General features: G+C 46.4%; 1 protein-coding gene across 2 annotated transcripts in view; it reads left to right on the forward strand.

Annotated features, from left to right (window-relative positions):
• Window positions 1-746: 746 nt before the first annotated feature.
• Window positions 747-10,033, forward strand: part of RAMP3 (receptor activity modifying protein 3) — an 88,112-nt gene continuing 78,825 nt past the window's right edge. For both annotated transcript variants that reach the window (XM_006026820.3, XM_025207827.1), the window contains exon 1: window positions 747-1,102. In XM_006026820.3, the coding sequence (XP_006026882.1) occupies window positions 1,051-1,102 (52 nt within the window). In that variant the 5' untranslated portion in view covers window positions 747-1,050. The remainder of the gene's footprint in view (window positions 1,103-10,033) is intronic.

Genomic DNA, 10,033 nt, shown 5'->3' on the forward strand with positions numbered 1-10,033 from the left:
AGTAAAGAAATGTTTCCCTATGTCCACTCTAAAACAATCTTCCAGCAAATTGTGACCCTTAGACTGTATCTTCCCTTGGGGTGCCCTGGTGAACAGCCATTCTCTTAGTTTTTTTCTGATGAACCCCCCGCAAAAGAGTTACTATTTGATATCCCGGAGATTTTCCCACACTTTTCTCCTTTAAAGGAGAAAACATTTTTAAAGCTTGTTCGTGACCCTTTCATATATTCCTGCGACCCACGGGTTAAGAAAGACTGGATTAGACCCCTGGAGGTCCTTTCCAGTCCTACTTCTCTATGAGTCTGCAACTCCAGGTGCTCCTCTGCATCATCCCAGTCTTTAAAATATCTTGGCAGAGGAAGCTTGTGCCAAGATTGCCCCTGCTCAGGGGCAGGCAGTCCCTTGAGAGCTCTGGATCTTGCTGCCCTCGGTCCTTTCCTTGCTGAAGGAGATGCTTGGAGGCAATGGATTTATTCGCCAGTGAGTGCCCCAATCTCACTGGAAAGGAAAGGATGGGAAGGGAGGGTAAGTGCAGACTAGGCAGAGGCTCCACTAGAGCCTGTGTGGCATCAGGCACATCATGTCCCTGGGAGGCACAGAGAGCAGTGCATGCACCCCCAGCTCCCTCCTCAGCTTCACTCTCCTGCCCTCCTCCTCCTCCTCCAGCCCCTCTAACTTCCCATCGGCTGCCTTGGAGGATCCCAGAAGAGCCACAACATCCTCCTCCCAATCTAGGCGGGCTGGAGGAGGCGGGGGGAGCATAGGAAATGGGAGTTGGGAGTTCACTGGTGCCGAGAGGCTGCTGAGCAGATCACATCTCGGGACAGAGCGGAGGAGGAGAGGGGCTGGGGGAGAGATCGCACGTCCCATCCACCCTCCCCACCCCTGCGCTTGCCGCTGCTCGGGCTCTGATGCGGAGGAGCCGCCTTGCCGGAGAGATCGGGGTTGATCCGAAGTGGCTGCGGACCTGCCGCCCTTCCTCCTCCTCCCCATGAGGGCTCTTTCCCCCAGAGGCTCCTGGTTGCTTCCCCTGCTGCCTCCGGGGTCGGGATGGAGACGCCTGCTTTCTGGCTAGTGCAACTTTTCCTCTGCCTGCTGTGGGGTGAGTACATCCCTGACGGGTGGGATCAGCTCCGGCAAAAAAAAAAAAAGGGGGGGGGAGGCAGGGAAATGCAGGGCAGCAGCCCCTGCGGGGGAGCAGCACTTCAAGCAGGGGTGCTAATGAGTTAGCAACGATTTGCTGGGAAAGTTTGAGATTTAACTCTCAGCCTTAGTTCAAAGGGGAATGACAAACCACCCTATGAACTTCACTACTGGAGACAAAAAGTCAGGGCTAAACATAGAATTGGATTTAGGGTATATTATAACCTGCCTGCCATCGGATACCCCCCAGGTAACCTGTCTGCATTTTACCAGCTACGTTTTATCACCAGCTCAACCCCCCGCATCTACCTGGGTTCTCACCTCTTGTCTCCCATCCCCTCTGATCCTCACTGCCAGGCATTTGCATTTTCACAGACTTTGATTTTGCATACTGCCTTCTATTCAACCCGGGAGAGCACTAAACCTGTTCCAGCCTTTTGTACTGAAAAGCCCCATACTAGTCTCCCAAAACACCAGCAGTCTCCCAATGCCTGAAGAAGGGTGTTTGTGCCAGAAAGCTTGCAAAAGACCATTTTTTCCAACTATATAGTTGGTCTAATAAAAGGTATCATATCTACCCAAAGAACCTCATCAGCCTTAGTTCTATTTCACTAGCAGCTAAAGCATTTCTGGGTTTCCCTTGGCAGGAGAAAGCAGATCAACTCTCTCCCTCTCTTTTTTTTTTCTTCTCCCCCCCCCAGTATTTTAGGCTGGTGATTTTTTCTCCCCCTTGCTGGAGAGGCAGAGCCCTTCCAGAGTGGTGATTTTCAAGCAGGGTTTATTGCAACCTAGGAAGAAAACCCTGATAAAGCTTCCACCACCTCCTTCCCAACTCCCAAGCTCCCTCAGGATCTTTCAGTGACAGTCTCCCATCAGAAAGGCCTGCTGTGTTTTGGGAGAGTAGTAGGGGTCTTTCCAGTGCAAAAGGCATTTTTTTTTTTGCAGCAATATTAATTGTTCCAGAGCAGGCTTTGCTGGTGATCTCGGTGGCTGGAACTCTGTTTTGAAAAGAGAGAGTGCAGAAAGGCTCTGTAAGATACTGACCCTCCTTATGCCCGAAGAAGGGTGTTTGTGCCCAAAAGCTTGAAAAGAACATTTTTTTCCAACTGTCTAGGTGGTCTAATAAAAGAGATCACATCTACCCAAAGAACCGTGTCTGTAAGATACTAGATCTTGAGAGAGGACTTTTCAAAGAGCAGAAGAAATCTCTTCCTGGTGAAAGCAACTCTGGGACTGGATCTGTGATAGTGTCTTGTGAGGAGAGAGAAGCTGTCTCCAGGCTCTGCTTCCCTCTCCCCATCCCCACACCTTATCAATGAGTTGTACAGTGTCAGATGTGTATATTTTGCCTCCGGTGTTGGTGATGCTGATGCTGCGTCTGGCAGGGAAACGCCTTCTAATCGCACAGCAGATGCTTGATGTGAGTTCCAGAGAGCAAGAGGGAAATAAACACAGTTTGAGACCAGACCAAACAAACCACCCAGAAAAGTGTTAACTGAATTGTGGCTGTTGTGGATGCTTATGCACAAAGCAGATGGCTTCCCCTCCCACACCCCTTTGTTGCAATGGTCCAAACTCAGGTTGCATGTTTCCCTGAAATACAGTTCAAAATAATCATCTTTGATGTGGCAGCACACACACACACACACACACACACACACACACACACACACTTTGCCTAGGTCCTGCAGCAGACAGACACACACAGATACATATATACACATGTACACACACTTGGATGCCTAGATCCTGCAGCAGAAACAGGCACACACACATGGATGCCTAGGTCCTCCAGCACGCACAGATGCACACTTTGATACAGTATTGCCAACCCCACCATGCCAAAAATCATGAGATTGGCATGTAAATCATGCAATGCTATTTTTGAAGTGTGTGTGTGTCTGGGGGGGGGGGTGTTATTTGTGAAGGTGTGGGAGACTGTGGGGGTGTGTGTGGGGTTTGGAGTCTGGAGAGGGGGGTCCCCACACACCCTGGCAGGAGGCCAGGTACTGTGGGTTAGGAGTGAGAAGCAGCAGCTGGGCTGGGTGGGCTGTGGCTTGGGAGTAAGGAGCAGACACGCAGAGACACTGACATATACACAGACAATACCCAGCTGGTAAGTGGAGGGAAATGGGTACGGGGGGCCAGATCGAGGCATGGGTGAATGGGGCCCTGGGGCCAGGCCAGGTCATCCAGTGGCATGGCAGAGGGGCATGACCCCCCGCAGCAGTGCACACCCCTTGGGAGGCATGGGGCACGTGCCCTTCATGGGACAGAGGCGGGCTGCCTGCTGCAGGCTGGGCTCTGCTGCCTTGCACCAGGAGCTCAGCTGTGCAATACTATTGCCACCTGTTAAGCAGGCAGGGGACATGAGGTGCACTGGCTGCATGGCTCATCCCCCTGCCCCCTGGTGGCAGGAGGCACACAGGGCAAGGTAGCAGGGTGCAAAGCCCCAGCTTGCAGTGGGCAGCCTGCTTTGATGCCTTGAACCTGCAGTGGACACACGGGCACACGTGCACACACACACTTGTATGCCTAGATCCTGCAGCCAACATGCACACGGACACATGCATACATGCTTTGAAGCCTAGATCCTGCAGCAGACACACACACACATACATGGACACACACATGCACACACACGGACATGCTTTGAGGCCTAGATCCTGCAGCCGACATCTGCACATGGACACACCCCCCCCCCCCCCCGCAAACCTTATTTGCCTGGGCCCTACACGTTATATGCCTAGGTCCTGCAGCTGACGCACACACAGGGACACATGTTGCATACACACATTTTATGCTTAGATCTGTACACAGGAACACATGTGTGCACACACACACATACACACATTTGATGCCTAGATCCTGTAGCTGACATACACACATGGATACATACACACATGGAAACGCACTTTTATGCCTAGATTCTGTGACTGATGCACACATACACACTGTTTAATATGTAGATCCTATAGATATACCTAGATTTAGTCAAAATGGTACTATTGCCAGTCAGACTTGCAAAATTGAGAATTTAGGCTTTCTTTTGACCACTTGTCCAAAATCTCATACACACTGTTTATTAGGGGTGCACCAATAGGGATTTTTGAGGCCGATACCAATAGCTGATTTTTAAGGAAGTGAATTGGCTGATACCTATCCAATTTCTGATACAGCGTGGAGAGCTGCATGCACCTGGTAAGTCTGTTGTGGTGGAAGGGGATGGGGGAGAGAAGGGGCGTGGGGGCACAGATCAAGGTTCCTTGGAGGGAGTGGGGCTGGGGCAGGCGCTGTCCAGCCAGGGCAGGGTGGGCATGGGATGAAGCCATAGCTCCTCCGGGGAGCTCAGGGAGGGTGGGGCAGCTCAGGTCACTGTACACACCCTGGGAGGGCATGAGGGGAGTGTGTGCCCCTGGATCTGTGCGGGGCAGGGCGGTTGCCTCTGTGGGCCAGGGCTGCACTGGGTTCTTCCCAGTGGGGGCTGGGCTGGGCTGCACTTGGGGCAGGTGGCGGTGGCGCTGGAAGTGAGGCTATTGGGGAAGCTGCAGCCACCCCAAAATTCACTGTAGCCCCCCCCCCTCCCTCCCGGCCCACCCTGCACGCACAGATCTGGGGGCACCCCCCCATGCCCTCCCAAGTTGTGTGCAGCAGTGGGAGCCCCCCCCCGGCACCCCTTGAATGAGCTACATCTCATGTCCCACCCCAGTTGGGCAGTGCCCCACTCCCTCCCTCACTGTGTGGAGCTTGATCTGCACCCCCATGCTCCTTCCCTCCCCGCTCCCTGTCTACCACAACAGACATACTAGCTGCATACAGCTCACCAAGCTACTGGGCTGTGCTCCTCGCTGCCTACATGCTGCGCTGCAGCTGCTTGCATGCATGGGCCATTTATCAGCCATGTTATCAGCCACATCAGGATGATTTCTGATACAAATTCTGAAAATTTCCACTTTTCTTTCTATTGGTGCCCATCCAATATTGGACCAATGTATTGGTACACCTCTACTGTTTACCAGGTTATGAGTCCAGAAATGCACTTCTAAGTGCTGATGTCCTGAGCAGAATGAACCGACCCCCTTTTGAATGGCTTCACACTAGATTCCAGGTTTAAAATACTTTCATTCTGGGGGGCTATGTGTTTGGGAAACAAGTTGCGTGTTCAGGAGGCAAGGTGAATCTATTGAATATTTGCTCAGCTCTACACGGTCACTTGTAAGTGTACAGAGTCTCCCTATGCCTGATGAAGGGTGTTTGTGCCTGAAAGTGTGCAAAGAACTTTTTCCCAACTATTTCAGTCAGTCTAATAAAAGAGATCACATCTACCCAAAGAACCTTGCCTGCCGGATAACTTTCAGATATTTCACATCCTTTATTTTGGATGACCCCATTGTCAGCCACTGATACTTCATTTTTGCTGGCCAGGTAGCTGGCTTTAGGAATCCAGCAGTTCATGCCTTATATGTAGGGACCTACTTAAATCATGGCGAGACTAAATAAGTTTCATGGGTTGGCTGTGGCATAAAGAAGAAATTTTGCGCAACTTTCTCAGATGTGCTGTCCCAGCCCCGCCCTTCAGCGCTGATTGGTGGAGAGGCCCTGGGGAGGAGGGGAAGAGGTATTACGGCCAGCCATTATTTTGTCTGCTTCCCTTTGTGTAGCCCCATGAGCCAGTGCCTTCCCCTGCTCTCCCCACTGCACAGGCTGTGAAGCTGGGCTGCAGCAGCAAAGACCACTGGCTCCTACTGGTGAACAAGCATATATTTTTTTTATTAAAGCTTTTTCAAGTTGATTTTGTGGACAATTCTAGATACTGTACACCAGGGGTGGGCAAAATGCGGCCCGCCAGGCCATTCTATCCGGCCCGTGGGGCCCCTAAAAATGGAGAAAATTAATATTAATCTGCCCTGGGCTGCCTGTCATGTGGCGCTTGATGGCTTTCTGAAACTCAGTAAGCGGCCCTCTGCCCAAAATAATTGCCTGCCCCTGCTGTATGCGAACAATCCTGTTTTTTTCAACTTGATTTCACAGACAATTCCAGATTTCACAGTTTCCACTAAATCGTGACTTGAGTAGACCCCTACTTATATGTAAACCCAAAGTGGCTGAGAGAATCTGGTTCTGAGCTGTACATCTTTACAATGTTGTCAATGAAGTTGCTCTTGATTTACTCAGATACAGGAAGAGAACTGGGGTCTCTTATTGTTAGAAGGGTATTCCAAAGACTTTATGGGGGATAAAAATTCATCCAGATCAAAAGTTGCCAAATTATGGAGATCTTTCCATGAACAGACCTGTAAACGACAGGGATATATTGTTCTCAATATACAGGAAGGATGTCCATCTGCAATGAGACTTTTTTTTTAAATTAAAATACTCAGTTTTGTGGCTTTTATCTCTTGTGAGTTGTAAGAATCCTACTATGATCAGTCAAATATCTTGTTACTTTTCAGCTGAAAGGGCATTTTGGAAACCAAGCATTCCAAAGAACTTTTTTGACACTTAGTGGTTTATTTCTTCAGTGTTGAACAAAGAAAAATAATCCAGTTATTTTTGATTAGGCGGAAACTTCTAGTTTTCAGCTCCGCTATCCCTCTTGCAAGTAAAACATGTTTACTAAGGATTTATTCCCATAGAATTGGTCTGTTCAGCTCCATGCAACTCAGACACGTTAGCAAGCATTTTTTGCTAGAAGGACACTTAGAGGTAAATCACTAACTAGAGTTTTTTGCTTGTGCCAGTTATCTCTCTAACTGGATCTCACTGAAGGGCTGATTTTTAAAAGGAATCTGTTGACTGATAAAGTATTGCGCTGACTGATAAAGTATTGCTTTTGATCATAACAACTGGATGTTGCATAGACAGTAAAGGCATAAATGAAGTCATAAACTCATTTTCTATTAAAAAAATCTCTTTATAATTACTAAACATTTTGCGGTTGGTGCTGAGTCTGAGTTTGTAATAAGTAACACTTTAACTGTATGAAGTATGAATGAATTAAAGTTCTCACTGTTTTTTATGGCAAGTAATTCAAACATGCTTGTTATGTTCATTCTCCAGAAATACAGGTATCGGCTTTATCTGACCATCAGTTTGAACATAAGAATTGCCGTTTACTGGGACAGACCATAGGTCCACCTGGCCCAGTATCCTGTGTCACAGTGGCAGAGAGTAGATGCTGAAAGGGAGAGTGAACTGGGTATGACCAGTATGTTTCCATTGCTCCTCTGACTTACAGCCTCCAGCATTTTAGGTGTAGGAGTTCTGATTCAGAGGCTGTATCCCTAATTTCTGTGCTCAATAGCTACTGATTAGGGCTGTGCAAAATGGCACCTTTCTGTTTCAACTTGCCCCTCCCGCCTCATCGCTGACCCTGCGGGACAGGGAAGCAGGCCCTGTGCAGCCTGCTATGCCCTTGACTGTGGGGGCTCAGAGAAACCGAAATTGCCACAGTGGGCACTTCCGGTTTCACTTTACAAATTGACATGCCAGTCAATAGAACATGCTGACTTGTAAGGTGCCAGTTAAGGAAGCTTTTCCTGTAAATAATAAATCCCTATTTACTTTGTCTTCGCCATTTAATATTTTGCAAATCCTTAGCACGTCCCCCACCAAATATCTCTTTTCAAAAATTAAATGCCCAAAGTAACCCAGAAACCCAGTTGCACAACAAGGACTTGAATGAACAGATGTGTTACAAAGCAAATACATTCTTTTGCCAGCATCATTATTTTGTGTCCTTGTCCAAATATTTTCCCTGGCTTCTGGAAATGGTTGTATTTTAGTGGCATTGAGGTATATATATGGTGGACAGGTGCCTTCTATTTTACATAGGTTCCTGTGTAGTTAAACTTTGTATGTTTAGAATTCCACTAGAACCTGCCTCAATATTTGCCTCTATTAATGTGATAGTGATAGTAATGTATAGCACAGAACGCAAAGAAATTAACACAGTTGTATACATGTCATTATCTTCTTTTACTTCGGAAGTACTGCCACACACAAGCTGAGTAGGCAGCTAGAATTGTAAGCAAATTGGTGGAAAGGTTGGGAGAAGAACCTGGCTCACAGCTCCTACCCTTCGCACTGGGCCACAACTCGGAACTGGAGCTGTATATTCAGGACCCAATTGTCCAGTCTTCTAGGTTCCTCTTGCAAAGTATAGGACGCCAATGACTCCAAAGAGAAAAAAATATGGGTGAAGAAAAGTCTGTTAGGTTAAAATTGAAAACTAAAGGGTTTTACCTGACATAAGTCCAGTACTTTGCAATTGAAAAGGATGAAGAAGTCAATTTGGGAGTTAAACTGACTCAATGATCAAGGTCTCAGTCCAGTGACACATATGTATGTCAATGTTAATATGTCTCTGGCTATGGGTGGGTCAAGGATAAAAAAGCTGTTGGATGGAAGTGGGGTGCAAATAGTGTGGTGCGTCATCACATATATCACAATACACACTTTTTCTCCTAGTAAGAAGAAAACAGAAGCTTCACTAATGTGCCAGGAGCCTAGGGGTATATTATTCAGTTTAAGGTTGAAGCAAAAACAAATATAACTAGATTGGAACGTGCATTAATTTGCTATATCATATAGTATGTATATAACACAACAAACTAGGCAAAAAATAATCAAAATATATTGTTTTCTTAGTCCTGTTGTCAATGTATATCCATTGTAGTCCCGTGATATATCTTTCAGATGCTTAATACAAAATCTAGACTTCTTGAGCATGTTGACAATGCATCCAATGCTTCACTGAAAGTTATTTCCACAGCTGAAGCAATGTTTTTAACAAAAGTTAAAACTAGTCTGCAGGGAGATGTAGTCTGATATAGGGAGATACATCACCAAGAGTGGCTAATAGCAGGATTTCAGGAAAAAAAGTATAACTTGGTTAGTGGAACATTAATGGAATGAAGGGTTTAGAAGGACTCAGCTAGATTATAATGAATGATGAAGTCAAGTGACTCCTTCACTGCTGCTTGCATAGAAATGCCGCTGTCATTGCCAGGCTTTTAAAGTTTGGCTGGAGCGGGAATGAAAGGTGGGCTTGAGTGCAACTCTGAACCAATCAATACAAATGCAAGCAGCAGATGCTGTCTACATCACTTTTTGAAGCAAAGCAGGCAAGTACAGATGTAGCCTGTGCTTCCAAGTTGCAGTTAGATTCTAGCACTGCTCCTATCATCCTTCACTTTTTCCATTTTTCTTTGTTCTTATTATGGAACCTGTATGTTCCCAAGGTCTATGCAGACATCCATGCGCAAAAGCCTATGGTTCATAAGATTAATGTGGTTAGAAAGAAAATTGACCACAGAAATCTTCTGTAAAGAACATGAAGGTGCTGCAGGTGGCAGCAGAGAGCATTAAATATGTAAACCAAACTTTTCTGGTCCCAGAAGTCAAGAAGGATGACACCTATAACACTTGAGAACTCCAGTCTGAATGTAGGACTGCCAAAAATAGGCAGGGTGATTTTGAAAGTATGCTACCACTGCAAGTCCACTGACTTTACTGGAGTTACTCCTGCTTTATTTTAGTTTAAGTGAAACCAAAATGTAAACCCAGATCCTTAAAGTTATTTAGACTTTTACGTCCCAATTTCGTAGGTAGGAGTTAGGTTCCTAAATAACTTTGAAGAGCTGGGCATTAGATTGTAAGATTTTTTTTCTTTTTTTTTTCTTAAAAGAGATGTGGGAAACAAACTGCTAATAGCATTCAATTGAATATATATAAAGTTGTATATATACATATACAATAAGTATAGGAGGGTACTGGTTTATAAAAAAAGATCTATTAAAAAAAAGCCCACAGTGATTTTACTAATTAAGCCATTTTTTTTACATTTTTGTGCCAGAATATTTGTATGATTTACTGTCGTTCTACGTCC

This window comes from Alligator sinensis, unplaced genomic scaffold (genome assembly GCF_000455745.1).
Source record: "Alligator sinensis unplaced genomic scaffold, ASM45574v1 scaffold456_3, whole genome shotgun sequence".
Taxonomy (NCBI): Eukaryota; Metazoa; Chordata; order Crocodylia; family Alligatoridae; genus Alligator; species Alligator sinensis.